This window comes from Gossypium hirsutum, chromosome A06 (assembly GCF_007990345.1).
Source record: "Gossypium hirsutum isolate 1008001.06 chromosome A06, Gossypium_hirsutum_v2.1, whole genome shotgun sequence".
Taxonomy (NCBI): Eukaryota; Viridiplantae; Streptophyta; class Magnoliopsida; order Malvales; family Malvaceae; genus Gossypium; species Gossypium hirsutum.
This window is the reverse complement of record NC_053429.1, coordinates 8,626,645-8,649,828: the sequence shown is the minus strand read 5'-3', so window position 1 is coordinate 8,649,828 and position 23,184 is coordinate 8,626,645. Positions and strand designations below refer to the sequence as shown.

Here is a 23,184-nt window from a genome sequence, read left to right as displayed (position 1 = left end):
AACCGAAATTTTAAAAAACTTTTAATCGACCTCTAACTAAATTAATTTTGATGACTTTGTAATTATTGGCAAATCTTCCACACTAAGCTGTGGCCGATATTAGACCTATTCATAGGTCATGCCAAATTAAGTTTAGACAAGATATTTTTAAAAAATTTTATATGCATAAACTTAGCTTTAACCCAAAATATGAACTCAAAATTTTGTCTAAATCCAACAATCATTATTCGAGCTTAACCTAGCCTGTCCAAACCTGTCCAGATTATTTTCTTTGTTGATTGCATTTCATTAAACAACAAAAATTGCAACCGTTTAATGAATCTTGCGGAAATATGATAATTTAGTTCATGAATTATAAACCAACTCGTTGAATTCACAAGTTATCTGATGTTTAATTTATAGGCCCAAGCCAATAATAGAACCTTTACATTATATTCTAGGAATTTGCTTAGAGTTAGTTTTGACCTAGAATATAAACTCAAAATTTTACCCAAATCCAACTATCATTATTAAAGCTAAGCCTAGCCTGCCCAGATTGTTTTCTTCGTTAATCGCATTTCATTAAACCAAAAAAATGCAACCGTTTGATGAGCTCTACACAAATCACAGCAGATTTATAAACTACTATCAATTCGATCATATTTATAAACAGGTAGACGAACAAATTAAAAACTTTGAATTGCTAGACTTGGTATTTAACTAAGTTGATTCATACAAATACAATTATATAGTGTAAGTCGAATTTAACATCAGCAGCCCTATTCCCCCAGTTCAGACTGAAGCTTTCTCTGTATAGGAGAAGAAAAACCTTGAATTGCTGGAATGGGGTTCCTCTTAATTGTTTAATGCATAGATGTTATATGTTTGTGTTCTTCTCTTTCTAAAAATGCAAGATTACAAACAAGGAGTTTGTACATGCAAATGAGTGGAGACTAAAGAATGAATATATATATATAAATAAATTGATATATAGATGTTTCAAGGCAGAGTAGGTGACATTGAAGGCTTGGTAACTTGAAGCTCGCCACAGTCACTGATATAAACAGTTTTAAGAGGCCTGTTCCATAACGTGCGCCCTTTTTGTGCTCTTTCATCTCCGAAGAATTCAGCCAAGTCATTTAGTTGCCGAATTCTTTCTGATGGTTTGTACGTTGGGATGGAAGCGATCGCTGTCACAACGTCCAACCCTGAAATGAAATAACAACAATCAAAGGTGGCATTATTTCTTTGAAACCTAGACAATTCAAAAGAGTATACTTCCAAGAATTCTTCGATTTTGAAGGAGGACATATACTTCAAGAAGTTCAGAATGAACTATAGGTACATATGAGGTTTCACAGAAATATCAGAGTTTCAGAAGTACAAGCATGTTAAGAACGGTATGCATTTTGCTAGAAAGGCAAATGGAAACAGACACGCGAATATGCATCATCAAAACAGTATAAGAAATCTAAACTTGTTTATATCTAATAATAGAGAGAAATCTTGTAATTCTACTTACGGTGTTAGGATGTTTTAAGATTACAAGTAGGTTTTCTATAAACGATCTTGACTGCCATGAAACATAGAGAGATGCCCTACTAAAATTATGGGCATTTGAGCTTAATGAATCAAAATTAGGCACCAAAAGCCACAGCAAAGCACTGAAAGCAATGCACTCTAGCCTATATTACTTAGGCTTAGATGTGAATGTTGGATATAAGCATGCATTCAATACAAAGATGCTCAATTTTTTAAAGTTTTATTTTCTCTGTATATTTAAAGAATCATACACCTGTACCCCTGTCTGACTATATATGTCAAACACGAGTGTTGGATATAGATACTTTAAAGAACATAAAGACTTGGAGTAACATAAACCCTTGAGCATTGATGGAGATGCCATCCAAATGCATTTCTATTTTCTTATGCTGTTCACCTAAAGCTTATAACTGTGTGGGAACTATACACTCCAAAATTAAGAATTAAACTTGGTACAGTTCCAAATAAGTGTTTTCCAAGATATACATTCCTAAATTCTAAATCCTAATTCCGGAAAAACCATGTCCCCAGTTTTGACAAGAGTTTGAAGCTTTGATCAGAGTTGTTGCATCAAGATAAATGTAGAAGCACATGCTAATCAGAATAGAAGCAAACCATTAGAAATTAAAATGCATCAAAGCAGCAAGGTTTGTATAAGGATCCAGACTTATGTTCAATAACTGATTGAGATCTTGTAGTTCTCCACTGAAAGTTCACGAACATGCATCTTAAGATTACTCAATCCATTTTACTATGTCATCTAGCTTAAGATCCTATGTTACTCAGACTAGGGTATGTTCATCTTTTTCTAAGTAAGGTTTTTTCATGTATTTGGAGGAGGGACATACTTTTGTCCGAATATGCATCGAACATGAGTGTCGAATACTAGTACTTTAATACTATAAACTACTGCAATGAGATCGCAATGAGGAGGTCATATTTTATTAAAGACAAGGGCATTCAAAGACGATGACATGCAAACCTTAACACAAAGAGACCACAATTTAGACAACTGTCATGATATGTAGAAACCAGTCCTCTTATAAATAAAAACTGTGACATTTAATCTCAACAAATCCAAATTTCGGATATATTTCTTCAATTATTCCTTAATTTATTCCAAGATTATATATAATCATGATCTGTTATGGAATTCGACAAGACTAGACACCCAAAAACCACATAAAATGGAACTAATTTCAACAATTTCAGACATAAAATAGAGACCAAAACCTTACCTTCAAGCACGGTCCCAAAAACAATGTTGTTGTTATCGAGTTGAGGACAGGGGCCAGGCCCTGTAGTAATCAAGAACTCAACATTCCTATACTCAGAATCAAGCTTGACTTCATCATCGTCGTCGTTCTCTGACAAACAAAGGGAAACGACACCGGGCCTTGAATGTTTAAGCAAGAAGGCCTTAGAGTCGACAGTCTCAGTGTTCCGAGGCAAGTCCAAGGCAGGGGGCAAACGGACTTCGCCGTATTCTCTACTGCGGCCTTGGCGTCCAGCTTGGAAGAACTGCCCAGGGAATATTTTGTGGACGAGGGTGTTTTTGTAGGAGGAAGAGGTGCACATGCGCTTGAAAGTGGAGACAGTTAGAGGAAGGAGGTTTCCGTAGAGGCCGAGGACTAGGCGGCCTAACGGAGAAGGGTCGGAGCATAGAGGGGTGCTGTCGGCGGCAGTAGCATTGCGGAAGTAGGTCGGGCAGAGGGAGAAGTCAAGGTAGACCCGGTCGGTTATGTTGGTGTCTAGTTGAGGTGGTAATGAGAGAGGGGTGGTGGGGAGGGTAGTGGTGAGGGTGGAGGAGAGGAGAAGAGAGCGGCGAGTGAGGGTGGTAGCGGTGGACGTAGAAGAGAGAAAGGGTAGATGATGGATTGGTGATAGAGGGGAGGCCATGAGAGTAGTGAAAGGAGCAGAAGGAGATTGGAGTGGTTGGAACTTGGAAGCTAGGGGGAGAGCGGGGCCTACACAACTATTCTTTTTAGTTTCATTTTTTTTTCTGTTCTTTTTCAATTTTAAATATAATGTTATTAAAAATTACAAAAAAAATATGGAAAGTGTATAAACTACCCAAAGTTATATTTTAGTCATTTATGTTTGAAATGTTATGTTTTAGTCATTTACGTTTTCGCGTTGCAATATTTTAGTCACTGAGTCGTTAATTGCTGTTAACGGTATATCTATAAACTGACGTGGCATATCAAATCATCATTTTAAACAAAAATTTTAGGTTAATTTATACAATAGATTCCCATATTTTTTCGTTTTGAGTAATTTAAATTTTTTTCTTTTATGTTCTCTTAACTTTCTTTTTTTTTCTTTTTTTTTATTTGTTAAAACTAGTCCCTATACTTTTATTTTTTTGAACAATTTAATTTTTTTCGAGTGAGGTGAGCTTGTGAACTAGTTTCAACAAATGAAAAACATAGAAAAATTACGTTAAAAGAAATAAAGAAGAGAGGAAAATAGAGAGAGAAGCAGAAGAGAATGAAATAAAAAAAAGAAAAGTTAAAAGAACATAAAAGGAAAATATTAGATTGCTCAAATGAAAAAATATAGGGACTAATTGTACAATTTAACCCAAAATTTTCATTTGAAATGATTATTTAACGTGTCACGTGAGTTTTCCATTACGCCGTTAACGGCAATTAACGAGGTAGTGACAAAATGTTACAACATGATAACGTAAGTGACTAAAACGTAATATTTCAAATAAAAGTGACTATTTTAATAGTTTATCCATCTATATAATATATTTACTGTATAAATAATAGGTATATTAAATTTAAATAATATTTAGCTGCGATGCGAGCAATTAAAGATCTACTTCAACATTTTTGAATGGTTCGGATTACACATATATTCAAAGAAGGCAACAAACTAGCTGATAATTTGGTGGCATTGACGTTCTTAAGACCTTTGAAAAGATTTATATTCATGCAGCCATCAGATAAAACTCTTCAACTACTGCACCATGATTCTTCTGAAATGGGTTGGCATTGTATAGTTTAATTTTGGTTAAATCCATCTTTGTACCAAAAAAAACAAAAAATCATATGATGATGTTTTTTTTTTTCATTTATCTATCTATTTCTTGTTTTTTAACCAATTCCAAACTAGAGTTGTTAGGATCTATCTATTACTTTTCCTTAAAATAATGAAGTATTTTCACTTTTTATATAAATTCCATTATTATGTATTCAATTAAATAAATTTTCTTTTAAATATTATTTTATGAATTTTATTTTAATTGTGAGCTTAATTTTTATTTATATCCAATATTAATTTTATTTTTTAAACCTTTTAGATTAAATAAGGTTAAAATTGTCTTTTAGAATTAAATTTTTTTAAATCTTATTAGTATATATATATTATATTTTCAGCTCTCATGAGTCTTTTACAATAGTAAATAGGGTTTATTTATTTTTAATTAAGTTAATAATCTTTTGGATTCATTTTTAAATTCTTTTAAGAATATAAGAACATAGTTTTGACAAAAAATTAGGGTGAAATTGCATCAGTTTAAAACTTTGATATTTTATATTGATTATTGTGAATTTTACACAGTATTATGTTAATTAAACTATTTAAACTTATCTATATAATATAAAATCAGCTCTTATGGAAGTCACTAAAATTAATAGAGGGAATTTAGGTATTTTTGAAAAAAAAATTAAATTTATATATTATAAATAATTATGTAATGTTGGTTTAGTTTTTAGTTAAATAAGGATGAAATAGATCTTTTGTTGTGTATTGTAATTTAATGTTTCACTAATTAATTCAATTTGTTTTACATGTTCTATCTTTTAAATTGTTTTTCCTTATTATTCTTAATATTTATTTCTTAATTTTTTTGTCCAAAAAAGTTCTTTTCTACCATTTTTATATAGTTTTAACTCATGTAGTAACTCATCTACTTTTGATTGTCTACATATACCTTCTAGTACAATTTGCTCCTTGAATTAGTGATTGAAAGCTGCAAATTTTCATAGAACTATAGTTCAAGCTCTCTCACTATGGCTTCACAAATGGTAAGAAAATCATGCGAATTTGGGGTGACCATTGACATGAGTTTGAAAACGAAGAATTTGCTATTTTTTGTGATAATGTTGGAACATCACGTGACTTTTAGCTCCAAAAGCCCTTAAACAAATTGGGGTTATGTCTAGTTTAAGGGTCGTCAATACAAGGTTACCTAATCTTCCATTTCTTTGCCCAAGCCAATAATAAAACCCCCTACATTATATTTCAGGAATTTGAGGAATTTTCTATTGCATGACATGTTGTTATACGTAGACAAGCAATATGTATCAATACATAGCCCATGTCTAGTGCCAATTGGTTTGTTTTTGACTATTTTGAGCCTTCTAAAACTCGTATTTGTTTATTGATTTTTGCAACCACTTATGAAGTGTTTTTAAATGATTTTAAAATAATTTTACAATCTTCAAAATGATTTTTATCTAAATTATATGATCTTATTAAATTGTTTCAAAGTTTGATTTATTACAAAATTTTGAGATTTTAGTTATGTATGTGGTTCAATGGCATCTCTCTCCCGTATCGAACATTGGTGCAAGTAAGAGGTGTTACCGAAGAAGCTTAAAAGACTTGTTGGTGACCATGGAGGTTTAGATGGCCAATGTTGAGTCTATCGTTTATGATGTCCTGACTCAAGTGGAGGGCACCAAAGACTTTCTTTATGAGGTGAAGTCTGGCATGATGAAGTCCTGTATAAAGCTAAAATCACAACTTTATAAAAAGCTGAAAGGAACCTTGAATTTTAGTACTATGCATTTCCCCAAGGGTGTCCTAAAGCTCCTACACTGGATTGTAATACAAAATCTTATCCAAAGATCTCTAACAAAGTAAGCATATGTCAAATGTGAATACCCCTCAAAGTTATGGGCATAACATTTGGCATAGAAATCCAATCTTGACTAAAATAAATACCACGATTTTGATATTTTTTTCAATGAAATTATCACATAGTTTGCCTAATGGATACAAAGCACCCGCATGTAAGCACCTAATGCAACGACTCCTTATGTAATAGAAAACACTAGTTTTACCTAGGGAGGTAGTGATTTAGTGGCAGTAGATGGCAAAGTTGCTTTGTTGTCTATTTCATTAAGAACTGTAGATTTTTTTAGTTCATAAAATTCAGGCATTTACAATTCATACAACAGTATCGATACTTCTGAAAGGTATTTTATTTTCTTGTAATTTACGTTTATATTAACTAAAGAAAATATTGGTTTTTGTTTCCCTTGTGGTGAGCCTTGAAGATGGGGGATATTTCAAGTATCCATTTAAGATAAAGTCTTTTAAGACTATTCTGGATGTACGATTCAAGTTTAGTAGTAATATTTCATTTCATTTGGAATATGCAAGAAGATGTTTGGGGTAATATATGTGATTGAGAGATGGTAACTTATATCATATGAGGGAATTTTGTGAAGATTTCTATTGCTATTGATGGCTGGCTTTACAATTTCTTATAGGCACATACATCCCATGTAATTCAATCTTATGGTTTTTTATTATTTATACATGGCCTTCTTTTCTTAGGTTGTAATTTTGTATGAGCTTTTAGTTTAATATTTCTATTTAGTAAATGTGATTATTGGCAAGAACTTATTGAATCCATCATTTAGGTTCATAATAAATTAAAAGTTTTTTTGCTATTCAACCTAAAACCTTGAGCATTGTACAAGGACATAGGGGTAACCCATTACCTCTTGGGTGAAATTATAACAACATGAGCATACTTCCTTGAAAGAATTATCATAGTAAGGTATTAGCTAGGAGGATTTGAAATGTATTATGGCCTTAAGATTTCTAAGGATAAGCTCGAGACCCTAATATTTGTTGTATTTAGTTTGGAATTGCTATTATGCATGACTTTGAGAGTGTGATGATGTTACGAAAGAGTGTCTTTATTAGAATATTTTTGCTTCTCACTTTAGGTAATTAATAATAATGTTGTGTGAACTTCTGAAAATCTATTTCATGCAACTAAGCAAGGAAATTTTGAGGTATGGATACAATATCCTTTACATGTAAGACCGATTGCTTATGCAATTTAAGATCTTCAACTGTGGAAGCTTTTACTAGAGGGGCTATTCCTAGCCCAATGGATATCACTTACTTTGGTGTTGTAACAGCCCAATTTTGGGTCTAGTCGGAATAGTGGTTTCGGGACCACAAATCCGACAAGGAAAATTTTATTTTTATTATATTTTTATGGTCTGCAATTTCACAAAATGATTTCATGAAATTGTTCGGAAATTTTGACGTTTGGGCACTCAATTTAGTCAAAAGAACTAAATTGTAAAAATTGCAAAAGTTGAGTTCTACATGTTAGAGGTGTCCAATTGTTATGAAATTTTAAATTGTAGGTCCTTAAATGGTAGTTAGACCACTGGTTAATTTTTTATACAAAAATGGACATGAAAAAGGTGAAATAGAATATTTTTAAGTTAGGGGCATTTTGGTCATTTAGTAATTAAAATGAATTAAAAACAAAATAAAAGCCAAAATTTCTTGTCTATCTTCTTCCTTGGCCGAATTTCACATGAAGAAACTATGGATAGGGTTTTCCAAGCTTCCAAGCTCGATTGTAAGTTCATTCTTGCCCCGTTTTTAATGATTTTTATGTTTTTAAAATCATCGTACCAAGATCTACCTATTTCTACCATTTATTTGAGTTATGATGAAGGTATAGCATTTGAAACATGTTATAAATTTGTGCATTTTGATGTTTAATGGTAGATTATGCATGTTTATGGTTGGAGAAATAACTTTTGCTAAGTGATTTTCGGTGAAAATGCTTAAAAGGACTAAATTGTAAAAGTTATAAAATATGTAATAAATGTGTGTTCTAGTGGAAATTGTGGGCTGTTATAGTTATGAAAATAGTTCATCTAGGCTTAAAGTACAAAGAAATTGAATAAATTTCATTTTACGAGCCTAGGGGTAAAAGTGTAAATATGACAAAATTTAGGGGCAAAAACTTAATTTTTCCATAATATGATTTTTGGGTCACAATGAATAATTTGACTAATAAATAAGCTAAATGTGATATTTTAGATCAAGAAAAACGAGGTTTGGACCTAGAAAGGGGAAAAATGCGTATTTGACTGTTATGTCTTTTTCACCAATTTTGATATCGAGGTAAGTTCGTATGCGAGTAATGCAATATGTACTCTATTTTAATTGCTTAAATATTTCATGTGTGGTAAGTTCATATGTGATGTTATGTCACATTTCTATTGTTTTGATAACAAGTGAATTTTAATGTTTTATTACTATTATGAGTATGCCTTGATCATTTCGTGAGAAAATGATGGATACTATGTACATAGAGATCAAGATTACGAACAAGTCTAACAGTGATGCGATAAGTATGGAAATCCCGTTTGAATCCTAGGAATATTTTAGGATATGAGTGACATGTCACTAGAAACTATGTGATCTGAGCTCATGAGTTGTGGTCTGAGTTCATGATATATGTGACACTGTTTTGGCGTTCCAGGTACTTGTCTTGTATGTTCTACCGGTGGCTGGATAGTCCAGCATGTGTTATGGATACCTGACATCTTGTGTGAGCAGCCTATGTAGTTACATCCTGACCGACAGCTTGTGTGAGCAGACCCGTGAGTAGCTCGAAAGTGAGCAACATGTGATATGTGATATGAGGTAGCATTGGCTACATATGGGGCACTTAGGTGCGAGATTCTGATGTATCTGATGGTATTCCAAGTGTTCAACTAGTAAATTATCGAGTACCTTGACGGAAAACCTGAGGGGTAAGTAAATGAGAAGAGTAAGTATATGGTTATGTTATGAGATAGTACAGGTACGTGCTTAAAACTCATGAGCATTAAGCTTGGTATGTGGTAAGAATGCAAATGAATGAATTATGTCTATGAGAATGATTTTCTATGATGACCTTGTGATTATAGGTTTATATTTATGACGTAAAAATATATGGTGAATTCTATTGAGAATCATGTGTAAGGCTTTTAGGCCAAATTGAATTGAGACACGATGTGCTTATTCTTTTAGTATTGTGATTCAATGAATAATGAAAAGAGAGAATAACCAGCACAAAAGCCTAATAAAATGGATATGAAAGTATGGATAGCTAAGAGATTTGGACCATTGAAGGATGTTAAGCTATATGAATTGGGAAATATGAATATACATAATTAATATGCACTTTTATTATGAATGCTGAAATGATTTGTCAAGTGTTGAAGTGTTTTATTATGAGAGTTTATGTTTGCTTGGCTAATGTCAAGACAGGAAAAATTTATGTTTATAGATTAAAAGGTGAGCATTACAATTGATTAATGTGTAACCATGAGAAGATATTGATGAAATTGGTAAATGCATGTAAATGATTCGCTTCTTATTTTCATACGGACTTACTAAGCTATATAGCTTATCCCCTTTTCTTTCCCACCTCTCATAGGTTTATTCAGCTAGGTCGGGTTGGAGATCATCGGAGAGTCTATCACACTATCAAGCTATCATATTGGGAAAATGAACGCAAACCTTTGAGTCTATGGCATGTATAGGGACTTAGTCATTTTGTGTATGTGTCATTATGATACGGCCAAATGTATTGGCTTGTAACGAATAAGGATTTGATTTTGGTATGTAGCCATATAAATTGGCTTATATTGGCTAATGGGTTGCAAGCATATTAACTACTCATATGCCTATGCCAATGTCATTGTGTGATGTGGTTTATAATGGTATGTTAATGAAAGTTAGTACAAGGGAATCATGAAAGAGTAAAATTAGCATTAAAACAGTTTTGGACAGCAGCAGTAGTACAATTTTGAAAAATCACCAAAAATTTTGGAAACCTAATTAGATGTTGAATAAAATATGAAATTAAAGCTTATTGAGTCTAGTTTTACATAGAAGAAACAGTGTAAGCAAAAGAATTTCATTTTATTAGATATTTGAATTTTTTTGAGACAAGGTCAGAATGATTTCTGATTCCCTTGTTCTGAATTTGGAAAATCATTAAAAATTGTATAAAAATAATTTGGGGTTTAAATTTATATTTTTTATTTCTTGATGAGACTAATTTCGAGAGAAACAAATGAGAACATCATCTGAATCCCGTACTAAGAGATAATTAATCTTTAGTGAAGAAAGGTCGAAATTATCAAACAGCAGAACAGGGACGAATTTGAAGAATTAACTGTACTTATTGGCTAAACCATAAATTCTGAAAATTTTATAGTAAGAAGATATTTGAGTCTAGTTTTGGAAAAATCAAGTAGATTGTAACACCCCTAACCCAATCCGCCGCCAAAATAGGGTTTTAGAGCATTACTAGAATTTGCAGTTCACTTAAAAAAATTTCAATTAAATACTTACCGATTCAATGCATCATATAAATAAATATATTACCATTCAATTAATAGCTTGGCACTTGTCTAAGCATCAAACAACAACATTGTTAGTATACTGGTACGTACTTCATATAAACTCAACATTGATATACTTATTTTCTCAACATGTCACACTTGAATTTAATAATTGTCTTAATTTACATAATTTCCTTGTATCAACATATCAAAGATAATTATATATGTACATGTCATGAAATATATCATTCTCTTACCGTTTCTTCATAATTATATATCATTCATTTCATTATATCAATATTTCATGCTCCATCATTTCCATATATTTTATGTATATTTATTCCGGTAATAGTTTATATCAAACTTAACATAAATTATATTTCATGTACCTATACTTATTTCATTTATCTGTCTTCATAATTATTTCATGCAACTATTTTGTACATATATTTCCATATGACCAGTTCTTGTAAACATTTCACACAACCATTTCGTATAACCATTCGTCATCTGATACATATTACCTGAATATCAATTGTTCAACAGATGTCATAGCGTCTCCCATCCACGGTCTTATTTATCTTTGACATGATGCCAAGTGTCTTTCAACTATGGTCTTACTCATTTCCTATCATGTTGCCATGGTATCTTTCAACTATGGTCTTGTTCATTTCATGTCACGTTGCCATATTATCTTTCAACCATGGTCTTATTCATTTCCCGTCATGTTGCAATGGTATCTTTCAACCATGGTCTTATTCATTTCCCGTCACGTTGCCATGGTATTTTTCAACCATGGTCTTGTTCATTTCATGTCACGTTGCCATGGTATCTTTCAACCATGGTCTTACACATTTCATGTCATGTTGCTATGGTATCTTTCAACCATGGTCTTACACGTTTCATATCATGTTGCCATGGTATCTTTCAACCATGGTCTTACAATTTCATATCATGTTGCCATGGTATCTTTCAACCATGGCCTTACACATTTCATTTCAGAAAGCACACTCCCGCGAACCTCATCCTTACAGCGGGATTACTAGTCCAGGCTAAATCCCCTGTAATATAAACTCATAGAGTATTGTCGGGATTATCAGTTTAGGCTAAATCCCCTGCAACGACAATTACTTTAATGAGCTTGGATCTGAATTACAAGTCCAGGCTAAATTCAGACCCTAATTCGGATTACCTGTTCGGGCTAAATCCATTTTACACGTATTCTTCGGGAGGGCTATATCAGGATAGGATCACTCGTTCGGCCTAGATCCTTTTTACCGTCAATTCCTTTTCGTTCAATCGAGATTTCTTCCCCTTTTTATCGAATATATCAATGTTTCATCAATTTTCATACAAGGGATATTTAAATCATATTCACATCAATAACATGCATTTCAGGTATTTAAGAATATAATTCAAGTTACACGAACTTACCTGGCGAAATTGCAGAAATATCAAGATTCAGGGACATTTTGGTAAATTTTTCATTTTCCCCGATTTTTGCCCAATCTTGATCCAAATTAATAATTTCATTAAATTTATTAATTTAACCAATAAAACAATTTATTTCCTTCATTTTGGTTATTTTTGACATTTTTACAAAATTACCCTTACAGTTTTTCTTTTATTCAATTTAGTCCCTGGGTCTAAAACATACAAATTATCCATTTTAAATGTAAACCCTTGCTAGCTAAAAAATTCATATATTTATTTTCTACCTCCTCCTTCTCTCCATTCCACATCCTTAATGTATATATCATTCTTATAAGTAACATTATCTACGATTTTACTATTTACTTATAAATTTATTCAAAACTGTCCATCCGTATCATAGTCACTAAATTATTTTTATCTTGAGCTACAGAACTCAAAATTTGGATCCTCTAATTTTCCCTAAAACTAAACTCACATATCTTCTTACAATAAAATTTTTAGAATTTTTGATTGAGCCAATAAGTACAGTTTATTCTTTAAAGTCACCCCTGTTCTGCTATCTAACAGTTCTGACCCTTCTTCAGTAAAAATTAATTATCTCCTCATACAAAATTCAAATTATGTTACCATTTATTTATCTTTAAAACATACTCATTCATAATTCTAAGCATATAAATTTAAGCCCCTAATTTTTTTCTCCAATTTTTGATGATTTTCTAAAGTCAGAACAGGGGAACCCGAAATCATTCTGACCTTGTCTAACTAAATTTGTTATATCTCACAATTTACAATTTAATTGCTTACACCGTTTCTTCTATGAAAAATTAGACTCAATAAAATTTAATTTCATATTTTATTCAACTTCTAATTCGATTTTCACAATTTTTGGCGACTTTTCAAAGTTAGACCACTGCTGCTATCCAAAACTGTTTTAGTGCAAGATATTAATTACCATGTTTATAACACCCTTATTTTCTTTTTCTACACTATTTCTCATCACTTTCTCTTATTTTCTCTTCACTAACATATCAAGAACATAGGACCATATGTAAGGAAACTCTACATTAACATCAATCCCATACTTTTTCAATAATATCAAACTTAAAAATATATTGAAATCATGATGTTCTTACCTTGTTCTATTGATTTCAATCTTCATATTGATTTTCTCTCTCCTTCAGTTTCCTTTTCTTGTATCCAACTTGATATTCTAACTTCCCATAGTCTCCTTAACATTTTTGTCTCTTAGTAGCTATGGAAATTCTTTTGATTTTGGGTGAAAATGGTGAATTTTTGGTAGAAGGACCAAATTGTAAAGAAAGAATTTTCTTTCTTTCTTTCTCTCTTCCTCTCACGTTAGTGCGTGGGAAAGATGATGAAATTTTTTTTATCTTTTCTTCCTTTTATACTAAATAAATAATAAAAAAATAATAATATATCTCATTAAAATAATATTTATCTAATTAAATAATTATAAAATATCATCAACATCATCATTACTTTCTAGATTTCTCTCTCTTCCAATTGACCATTTTGCCTTTTATTGTATTTTAAAATTCCATCATTGAGTCATCATTTAATTTGGTAAAATTACAAGTTAGTCCCTCATAGTTCTTCACCTATTCAATTTGGTCCTAATTCATCCATTTTCCTTAGTTTCTAGATCATTCCACCCTTAAAATATTTATACTATTGGTCCTTCAACTTTTTCATATTTACAATTTAACCCCTCAAATTTTGAATATTTACTCTTGTGCAACAAAACTTTTCTCACTTTTACAATTTAGTCCTTTCTTAAATTAATATATCATAATATACTTCCCAATATTGACATAACTCAAAATTTCCCTTTTTGTCACTTTATTTCCTTATTTTATTATATCAAGGATAATATCTCACTGTAAAAATTTTTGAGGTATTACACGGATCTTAATTTAGAGTTCTGTAGCTCAAGATCTAAATAATTTAGTGATTATAACTCAAGTTGACAGTTTTGTTATGAACAGTAAATAATTGTTTGGATATGTTTAAGCCTTGATTATGACTGTGTTGGTAGCTTAATTGTGCCATGTTAAGTTCCATTGAAAGTGTGTATGTGATTGTGCAAATGAGGGTGGCAAATGGCTTGGTAAATAGCCATTTCCTTGGCCACATGGGTAGAGACACTGCCGTGTGTCTCAGCCGTGTGAAGGACACAACCCCGAGACACGGACGTGTGACTTGGCCGTGTGACCCCAAATTGTGCATGACGTCATAAACAGAGAGTTACACGGGCTAAGGACACGGGCGTGTCCAAGCCACACGAGTGTGTGTATGACCACACGGCCTACCCACACGGGCGTGTGACTCTCCAAAGTATGAAAATTTTCTAAGTGTAGTAAAAGTTCCAAAAGTTTTCGGTTTAGTCCCAACCCACTCCCAACATATGTTTTGGGTCTCATGGGCCCGTATAAGGGACGATATGCATGTGATTGGATAAATTTGATTTGGTCTAAATTTTATCGTCTAGTTTTGTACGAATGTTTATGTTTAAGTCTGGTAACGCCTCGAGCCCTGTCCCGGCATCGGATACGGGTAAAGAGTGTTACAGGTGTTTTATCAATGGTGGTATACATTTGGGTTACGTACTAATGAAAATCATTATACTAGAGCCCTTTTTTCTATTATTTCTTTCTACTTTATCCTTAATATCGAGTTGGTTATTGTTGTTACCTTAAGTTGCTTATTTGTTTAACACAAGAAGTGTAATGGAAGTGCTAGATTGTAGTGGCCATTACGGCTTAGCATTGCGAACTGTGCCAACAAAACAAAAATAACACCAAGGTTTTTTACGCAGTTCTGTTTCCTTACGTCTGCAAAAGCCTAGATTAGTGAGAAATTCCACTATCCTCTCCTTGAGAACTTGGGCAGTAAACACTCTTAACAATGCTTACAATATAACCTTTGCACTCTCTCACTAAAACAGTTCCTAAATGAACAGATTCAAGTGTTCTGAAGAAGCTTTCTTACAAAACCTAGACAACCCGTACAACATATTCAATTCATCTTGCTAACATAGAATCTAAGTGAATACAAAGTAACACCTTGAAAATAACTATTACAATCACAATCACAATAATCAAAGTACAATCAATCAATCGAAGATCTAAATTCCAAAACAACTACATAGTTTTCATCGATCCTCCACATTTCAAGGGATTATTTGATTCACTTGTATCTAATCCAATTTTCAGATTACCAAGGATCGGTTTCCATAGATGGACCAAAGTATCTTCAATAATACATCAGATAACTAGGTCCAAAGATTTCTTCATTAAATTGTCAAACCCAATAAGGGAAATATTAAAACTACCTCATGGCAGTCTACAGTTGATACTGCCAAGTGCTAGTCAACAACTATCGGCTCATTTTACCTCAACAATTACACCAACAACTGAAATGGAAAACAAGTGTTTCGTGGGTCAAAAACACCAAATCTCATCTCAGTCGTCATTTATCAACATCATTCAAAGTAAGTTCCTTGGCTTAGATGGGGCACTTAATCTGTGTTGATATTAGTGGATCTTGAGAGAATATGTTCAATGAAATAATTTCTTAGATGTCTTACCGCATCCCTAAATATTAGGCCCATTTTTTTTCTGGTAAACCCCAATTCACTAGTCATTTATTTGGTACCTACTGAGTGTCAAGAACTACCATGCTAACCCTTTTCGGGGGATTCCATCCACAAACACAAAGTTTATGGTTGACTAATATTGTATACCATCATTTAGCTATTGCATTTTTTTCTCCTTGCTGGTCATATGTATAAAACTAACTTCGAATTAGTTATACTTTGAGAATCCATATTTTCTTTTTCAATAGAAAAGAAAGGGAGAGCGTCTTAAGATAATATAACCAATTAAGGTATGGATTCAAACTACAAACAAGAAAAATAAAAAAGGGATACTCTCATGCTTTTGTTAGCCTTTTGGCGACATGTTCGAGTGATAAGGTGGGAGATTGCAAATCCCTTATTCTTCAGTTCAAATTTTACTAATTCATGGGACTGCCAAGTTCCCAATTCTGCACACATGAGAGAAAACAATCTTCTAGAAGCACGAAGCTATAGCTTTTGCATCTCGGATGATAGGAGACATTTCTACTTTACATAGGTAAGAGAAATAGTCCTTGGAATATGATCATCCCCTTCTTCTCGTCTTAACACATATATTTGTCAATTACAAAAGAAACAAGGATTTAGATAATCAGATTGCAAGTTTGTCATGTCTTTTCTGTTTGTAATTCGAGTACCGCGCGCTATTGTCACGTTTCATTGAATCTGGCAATAAATTTATATTTCTATCTATATTTCATCGACGATATTAATTAAGGAGTTGGCCATTTCCAGAAAACAATAAACTAAAATGTGATGTCCTCCATATTCCTGCCTCTGTTTCACAGATGAAGAAAAACCAGAGCTGAATACTTTTGGGGTTAATATATATAGTAATCCTGATCCATTGTTCATATTTATATCATATGAATTGCCAATGAGTTCTTGCTATATAACATATCATTCTTAATTATTTACATCTCCTAGTTGCAATTCTTGTTAAAGTCTTTATTTCAGTGTGCTGAAACCTTAATTGGAGTAAAAAGATTTTGATAAGTGTGGAAAATCTCTACATACAAAGCTGCATTAAAGTCTTCTTGGGTTTGTTACTGGAACGAGGATTAGGAAGATGAGAAGAGAATCCGGAAGCTGACAAAGACAAGGAACAATAACCTCGTGGCTGTTTCTTAGGGAATGATATATTGGTTGTCCGAGAAGTACAAGTAGATAAACAAATCACTTTGAGGTTGTGCAGTGCACATTGGCAGTTGCGATGGTAAGGCCTCCGTTCCATCAAACAGTCTTGCATTGATATGCTTCCTTGGAGAACACACCGGAACATCATCTCAGCTGCTCCAATGCCCATTTCCCTTTCTGCTAACTCAAACTATTTTCTGTCAATGTATATGCGTGGAGTTTTGAAGTGTTATAGTTTCAAGGCTTTCGTTGTGTTCCTTCCATGCTGTCCGAATGAAGTGAGATTATATAGAGGAAGGGGTTTATGGTTAAGATGATTCAAAAGATAGAAATACATGCATTCACGTATAATCTCACTTCAAATCAAAGTATTAACATTATTATGGAGAATTGATCTTTGTTCAAATCAAAGTATTGCTAGCTCTACAACTATGCTCCAACTAATTAAAGACAAACGTGTTTAACTAGGACACTGCTTCAGTTTCTCTTATTGTTATGCTTTTATTATCATTTATGGGAATTAATAGGGACGTTCTCTCCAAATAGAATTAATTTGGTTATGTTTGAGTTGATTATTTTTTATTTTTATGTAAACCACAAAATTAAAATTCATACATACAAAATCAAAGCCTTCCAAAGCTTAAGTTGTCTTATTATCTCCCATCTATTTCTTAGAGCGAAGAATATTGGGTTCTTCAATTTTGTAGGCTGGATTTACATTATTTACCATGAGTTATTATATAATAATATTTCCATGTTAAAAATGGTACATAAAATTATTAACTGTTATTGCGGATAATATATTTACGAAAAGAAATTTAAAACCAGTCCTTAGCAACAACATTTATTTAGAAACCGTAGTAAATGGAATATTTACATGTTAAACCGATATATTACTTTCTAAATTCAAACTCATTAATTAAAATTAGCCGACCTGCCTCTGTATATGCTAATGTTGTAAAATTCTTGGTGGATAAATTCGCATCCTCTCATCACTGAATCGGATTGCCAATCAGCAGTTGAGTGGATTTAGAAGAGGGGAAAGATGCCGTGGAAGTACACGAAACTGGTTGGATAAATAGCTACATCTTCGGATGACTTTATTAATTGACGGTAGCAAACGGTTAATTTAGTTGATTGAATTTTTTTTGAATTTAATCGATTTAATCTATCATCCAATACAATAATTAAATTATTAATTTATATGGTATAAATCAATTTAATCACACTGATTTAATATCAATTAATTTAATAGATATTTCGTCATAATCATAACATAGAAAAATACCAAACACTACCATAGAATTTATAAATAAAATGATTCATGCAAAGTTGTTATTATCTAAATTACTTATTTTTTGCCCTAATTTGATACGGAAGCAGGCCAAGATATTGTCATTAAGCAAGAATAACGTTAAGTGTATGCCAATGTAAGAATTCAAAAAAGGAAGGAGACAGTAGACAAACTTTTTTTTTTTTACATTGAATAATGATGAGGAATTTACAGTGATTAGCTTGGTAGAAGAACCCCCGTGACTGTACGTTTGAGGCTAAATGTATATAATGTGAAACTAAATTGAAAAAAAGGAAAAAGAAAAGCTTCTCTGTTTCATACAAAACACCTTTGAGGTGCACATTTGCAATTGCGATGGTATGGTCTCCGTTCGATCAGACAGATTTGCATTGATATATTGACGCACCGGAACATCATCTCAGCGGCTCCACTTCCCATTTTCCCTGTAACGCCCCAATTTTCGGAAATTCTGTGAATATTGACAAAATTTCATGCTTTAATTTTGTCATTTGTGAATGAAATTATGAAATAGGACCTATGTGAAAATGTTTAAAAATGCTATAGGCTAAATTGAAGTGGCCAAATAAATAGGAGTGCAAAATAAGAGGATTTGCATGACAAACCTCCCATTTTACATGAAGTGGCCAGCCATCATGTTGTTGTACACAAAATGTGCACTTGATATCCATAATTTATGGTACAAATTGATACAAATTGATAATGGGTTAGGTAAATGTTCCATGATAATGGGTTAGGTAAATGTTTCATGATAATGGGTTAGGTAAATGTTCTATGATTGGAATTTCATGTCTTTTGTATTAAAGAATTAAATTGATGAAATATGAAATTTTATTAAAAGAAAAAGGGGTGAAAAGAACAAAGTTTTGTCCATCTTTGTTCATCATAGCCTAAAGTTAGAGAAGAGAAAGGAGAGGAGAAAGCTCTTGAATGTTCGGTCACTTGGGGAAGAAAATTGAAGGTAAGTTCATGGTAGTTTGCTTCTATCTTGATGTTCATGAGTTCTTCTTGATTCTACCTTAACTCTTGAAGCATATTTTGGTTTTTGGTTGTGTTGTGAGCATTTGGCCATGAATTAAAATGAAGGAAATGGTTGTTGTTTCATGTTCTTTTGATGAAAAATGGAAGATATGTGAAGTTGAGCCAAACAAATGAGCATGCATGTGCTTAGATGCTAAGGGGGAAAATCGGCTAATATGTTGTGCTTTAAAATGATGAAATGGAGATTATACTTAAGTAAAATCATAGATATGTGATGATTGATTGGTGATATACATGTTTAAAAAAAAACATGCATGCAAGTTATGTGTGAAAGAGTGATTTGGTAATAAATCTGCTTGGGACAGCAGCAGTAACGTGACTTTGAAAAATCACCTTAAATTGTGGGAGATGAGTTAGAAGCTGCATAAATTATGTAATTAAAGGTTAATGAGTCTAGTTTCAAATGGAATAAACGAGAACATATTTTGAATTCTGTACAATGAGAAATTTGATTCGTAATGAAGAGTGGTCAGATTAGTCAAACAGTGAAACATGCGAAACTTTGAGAAAAATCTGGTATTGATTGGCCAAACCAAAAATTCTTAAAATTTTATGGATATAAGATATATGAGTCTATTTTCAGAGAAAATTAACGGCACTTGATTTGGAGTTTCGTAGCTCTAGTTATAAATGATTTAGTGACTGTTGCTCAGGAAGACAGCTTGCAGTGAAATTATGATTATGTGGTAAACATTGACAAAAATTTGTTAATGAGTTGCTTATTGATTTCTTATAAGCTTACTATGATCTGTAGGTGTGGTTGGCCGGATATTGTAAGGGGTTAATACATAGTTTGTATTTGAATAGTTAGATTAACGTGTTAGTAATCCAATTGTAGGCGGTTCGTGTGTGGATCTCGTCAGCATATCGTCGCAAACAGGTGTGTAACTAACACCCTCTTTCTTAGTCTAGATCGGCAAAAGTCGAAAATCCGAAATGCCAAAAACCGGTATTTTGTAGATTTGCGAGTGTGCGAATGCTCGTGAGGTAAATCGATTAATGTTTTTTGTAAGCTGCAATGTTTGGACTGCAAAGTGCATGATTTCTGTGCCCTCGATATTTTTGGGCTTAATGGGCCAAAATTGGAATGATGGGCCAACGGGCCCAATTCGGTAAGAACCCTCGGTACGTGATTCTGTAGTACGTGAAAGGTAGGAATATGCATGAAAAACCCTAAAATAGATAAATTACTGAAATACCTTTAAAAGTGAAAAATTTACAGTTTTACCCCTAGTAGATAAATTACCAAAATACCCCTAGGATTAATTGACCTAAATGCATGTTTGACTGTTGTTATTTACTGCATGCCATGTTGTTATTATCTGATGCATGGGATTGGGATATTGACGGAGGAAGTATTGAAAGTGGCTTGTCTACGTACTGGAGGCTTTGCCTCAATTTACTGTTAACTGAGCAGCAAGGCTGCAACTGTGGAGTGTTGGGCTGGGTGGGTTGAGCTATTCCCCACATGGAGTGTAGGGCTGGTACGGGTGGAGTGTAATGGTTGGTGGGTTGAGTAGTCTCCCCAAATGGGCTTGCATATGTTATTGATGTTGCATGTATTTTGAAATAGGCCTATAGGCCATACTGTTATCTGAATAAGGGGCTAAGGCCCAATTTATTGTAATCTGAAAAGGGCTCTGGTCTAGTACCACTGTTACCTGAATGGGCTTAGGCCCAATAGGCTTGAGCTGACTTGGGCTTTGAATGGGTTTTCCTTACACACTGAGTTTCCCCAAACTCACCCTTTTTATTTTTATCCACGCAGGAAATCCCCAACCATAGTGGGCTTACAGCTGTGAGGGAATTCGGAGTGGCCACCCGTTCTGAAAGTTTGATTTTCTTCTGGTGAACTGGACATCCTTTTTTTTACGTTTGGAGTTTTGGGTTTTTAAATGTAATAAGGCCGCTTAATTATTTTTGATGGTGTTAATATGTGTTACTAAGATAAGTATTACTTATTTTAACTGTTAAAGTTGGAAAGCTTTAGGGCGCGTTTTCAAAAACAACAATTGATTTCAAAATACCACGATGACAAGTAAAGCTTCCGCAATGAAAGTATTTTCCAAAATTTATCACTTTTCCTAAAAAAGACTTAATCAAATCGGTTTCCTAGAAATATACATGACGTTAAGGTGTGGCAATGGCGGTGTGCATGTCTAGGATTGAATTTGAAGGGAGCTTGGTACTTAAGCAGTCCGATGGACTCACCTCCTCTTTTCCGGTTTCCTACCTGGTGCACAGCTTCCATCCACTTTAACCTATAATCATCTTTTAAAACACTAAGTAAGTTTTTCTGGATCAATAATATAAAATGTTTTGAATGCTTCGATGTGGCATGTCAGATCCGACCATAACGTCTGGGCCGAATTTGGGGTGTTACATTCCCTTTCTTCTAAATCAAACTATTATCTCTGAATTGTACGGGCCCAAATTTACCTGCCCTTTAGAAAACCCAATAATGATAATAAAACCCAAAATTTAATGTCCAAATTACAAACAATTAGCAGGACTAAATTACCCAACCTAAACATAACTAAACCCAAACCATTGACCGGCCCAAACAATAAAAAATAATAAAAACAAAAATAGTCCAAATATTCCAGTCCATTTACAATCCAAAGCCTTACTAAACCTAATCCAAAAAAAATTAAAACCCAACAAGCCCATTTTACAAACGGCCCAAACACAACCCCAAAACTCCTAACTTAATTGGCCCGATAGGCCCAATGCTCAAACCAGCGTCAGTTAGCAGGAAACCCTAGTTTCCTCTAGCGCTGCACATCCCACGTGCTTCGTCGGCACATCCAACGCCCAAGGCTCGGCTCCCTTTTGTCCCTTTGCACTGAAATGGAAACCCCCTTATTCGTTGACTCCTCGCAAACTTGCAAATAAGCAAAAGGAGGACAAAGCAGAAACGAGGCAAGAAACAGCAAAAGCAGAGATAAACCAAATAACAAGCAAAAATCAAATCACATGTATTTGGCTATAAAGCCCCAAGACTAGATTGTATGTTTTTTTACGCGCACATAACACAAAAAAAGGGCAAAGAAATCAAAAGAGGTGATTTTTCGTTTCAATATTTGGCTACTGATCTCGCTTTCAAACTCTCATTTTTCTCTTTTCACTACTATAAGAAAAAAGAAAAGATTTTGGAGGTTCTTACCTGCGGTTTCGATTGTCGGAGGCCGTTCTCCGGCTTGGGTATCGGACCAAAAGAGATGAATAGGCGTCATCTCATCTTTCCGTGACTTGAGCCATGAACCACGACAGAGGTGGAGGTGTAGACGCCGATGAAACCCATGATCGGCCAACAAGAGAAGTTGAGGGGTGTCCTTTGGTTCGGCCGAATAGTAGGAGGATAGGCTTGGTTTTTTTTTTACCCTGATTCTAAAAAGGGAGAAGGAATGGTTATGGGTTTTATTTTAGGGTTTTGTTTTTGTTTTCTTAATTGTAAGAAACAACGTCGTTTTAATTCAACTTCAATGGCTTCAAAACGGCACCGTTTAGGAGCCATGACCCGCTGACCTAGCCCGTGTTCGGATGAGATCCGCGTGTTTGGCCTTAGAGGGATAATTACACACTAGATCCTCCCCTTTCGCGCTAACATTCAATCAGGCCTTGTTCGCATTTTCTCTATTTTTTTAAATTTAGCCCTGAAGTTTGCGCATAAATGCAATTCGATC

At 33.4% G+C, this 23,184-nt stretch overlaps 1 protein-coding gene and 1 long non-coding RNA gene across 2 annotated transcripts; both read right to left on the bottom strand.

Moving 5' to 3' along the window:
• Positions 1-665: 665 nt before the first annotated feature.
• Positions 666-3,507, bottom strand: LOC107962555 (peptidyl-prolyl cis-trans isomerase CYP28, chloroplastic). The gene is made up of 2 exons (XM_016898993.2): positions 2,760-3,507; positions 666-1,187 (listed from the first exon to the last, which is right to left on the bottom strand). The coding sequence occupies exons 1-2, from the start codon at positions 3,418-3,420 to the stop codon at positions 979-981; spliced, it is 870 nt and encodes a 289-aa protein (XP_016754482.1). The 5' UTR covers positions 3,421-3,507; the 3' UTR covers positions 666-978.
• An 18,453-nt stretch (positions 3,508-21,960) lies between these two features.
• Positions 21,961-22,945, bottom strand: LOC107962557 (uncharacterized). Its single transcript, XR_001701671.2, has 2 exons — positions 22,665-22,945; positions 21,961-22,343 (listed from the first exon to the last, which is right to left on the bottom strand). It is a non-coding gene; the product is annotated as an uncharacterized lncRNA (long non-coding RNA).
• Positions 22,946-23,184: the final 239 nt, after the last annotated feature.